A 1954-nucleotide genomic window follows, 5' to 3' on the forward strand; every position below is an offset into this window, starting at 1 on the left:
GCCTCCAATACAATCTCGACCCAGAGCCCAATACACCAATACGCCGAGTTTCATTTACACGGACGCGTGTGTCACGCTGTTTCCAACGTGGAATCCGACGTGGACCCCCCAGGAGGGAAGGAAACTCAATCTTTATATATAAAGAAGACCCCTACTCTCTCCTAAAGGCTTCCACATCAGATCCAGCGTGGAAATTGGAATGCTCCCGCGACGACACGTAGGATACGCCGCGTTTTATTAAAGTTAGAGGTTCGTCTATTTGGGCTTCAGACATGACGCGAGGCCCATCTCCTCTGCTCTCTGCTGAGACCTAATCGCCTATCTCATTTCTGTTCTTCGTTTTGTTTCCCGTACAGCGCAGCGACGGTAGACATTCGTAACGGTGGTGTGCATTAAATCGTCTTTAATCCCCAGCTCACCACGAATCGTTTGGGACAACGCCTGCTAGATTGTGTATAGATACGCAGCAGCCTCATTGTTGCGCTTCTCACTATCTCACAATCTCATATCTTGCTCTCAATCGAGTCTTACTCATCGATCGTACTCATCGTCTGTCCGAATGGCCATTACTAAGGTTTTCTTTTCCGATCTCAGGGCTGGGCGGTGCTCATCTGTGGTGGAGGCGAGGCTTCTTCGGTTTTGGGAGGCTAAGAACGTCAAGCGCGATGGGGAGCTGATGTGGATGGATCTGCTGATTGTGGATGTAAACGTGAGTTAATCGTTCTGTCACGATCGTTGTATTTTTCCAGAATTTGCTTTGTTCGGAATCAATCGTTTAGTTAGCTTATGCTCTGTCTTTGTGTTCTGTCGTATTTTTCCCGTTTTGCTTTGATCGGAACCAAATCATTTTGTTTAGTTTATGTTATCTGTTCCGTTTTACTTTTTACTATGAGTTACAACAGATTGTTATTTATTATTGTTATTTTTTTATTATTATTATTTTTTTTTTTGTTACATATGTGTTTCATAGATGCTGTTATGATCGGAACCAGTCGTTCTGTTTGGTTTATGTGTTTGATATGATCGGAACCATTCTGCATACACAACTGGTGATCCGTTTTACTTTTGACTGTGAGTTACAACTGATTGTTTTTCCTTTTCTTTTTGTGTGTTTCAGTTGACCGTGATGCAAGTAACGATCAGTCCCGGCCGTCTTCCACAGTTCTGTGACAGTCTCCGTGCCGGAGCAATGTTTTCCGTCGCTGGATTTGAGGTCTCTAGGTGCGTGCAGAATTTCCGGCTCACCGATTCGTCTCTGATGATCTGTTTCAATGAGACCACTTCCTTTGAAGAGCTGACCGAGCCTGTCTCCCCTTTGCATTTGAAAATATGGTCGATCTATATCTCCCAGTGAGCACAGGCAGAGCAGGTTTTTATCGTCATGCTGTATCCGTCTGATTTTTGTTTTTAGTTTCCCGATTACTCCCCGGAGATGTTGTGATTACTAAGTTAATATTTTTCTTGCATTTGACATGGGATTATTAAGACTATAACGACGTCTATAAAAAGCCAAGGCTCAAATATCCAAAATTAATATTTTATAGCTTCATTTGGTCGGATGTGAGCCAAGGTTCAATTAAGCATAATTTGTTTAACTTTTTGATCTGCAATACATATTATTCTCTTTTCCCGCTTGACCAGCAATATAATAATATAGCATCAACATATTTGGAAAACAACGGGACTCTCGACTTAGATACTTTCGTAGAAATTCATAATATCGGTCAGTTACTTAGATAACAATTTAATTCATTTGTATTGCACATTTCAGTTTTATGAACCAGTGATCTTCTATAGAAATCAAATATGGTACTGATAATTGATACAGAAATCACTTTTTCTATTCCAACAACACAACCACCCGGAAACCGTCCTAAAGTTTGTTCGACTCTAACACTCCGCCCGAAAGGCGGGCCGCCTCTAGTTATATATAAATAGATTGGTCATTGTTCCA

At 41.6% G+C, this 1954-nt stretch overlaps 1 protein-coding gene across 1 annotated transcript; it reads left to right on the forward strand.

Annotated features, from left to right (window-relative positions):
• The first annotated feature begins 459 nt into the window (after window positions 1–459).
• LOC108841222 (uncharacterized) lies at window positions 460–1441 on the forward strand. Its single transcript, XM_057004135.1, has 3 exons — window positions 460–709; window positions 1118–1306; window positions 1412–1441. The coding sequence occupies exons 1-3, from the start codon at window positions 560–562 to the stop codon at window positions 1439–1441; spliced, it is 369 nt and encodes a 122-aa protein (XP_056860115.1). The 5' UTR covers window positions 460–559.
• The last annotated feature ends 513 nt before the right edge of the window (window positions 1442–1954 follow it).

This window comes from Raphanus sativus, chromosome 2 (genome assembly GCF_000801105.2).
Source record: "Raphanus sativus cultivar WK10039 chromosome 2, ASM80110v3, whole genome shotgun sequence".
Lineage (NCBI taxonomy): Eukaryota > Viridiplantae > Streptophyta > Magnoliopsida > Brassicales > Brassicaceae > Raphanus > Raphanus sativus.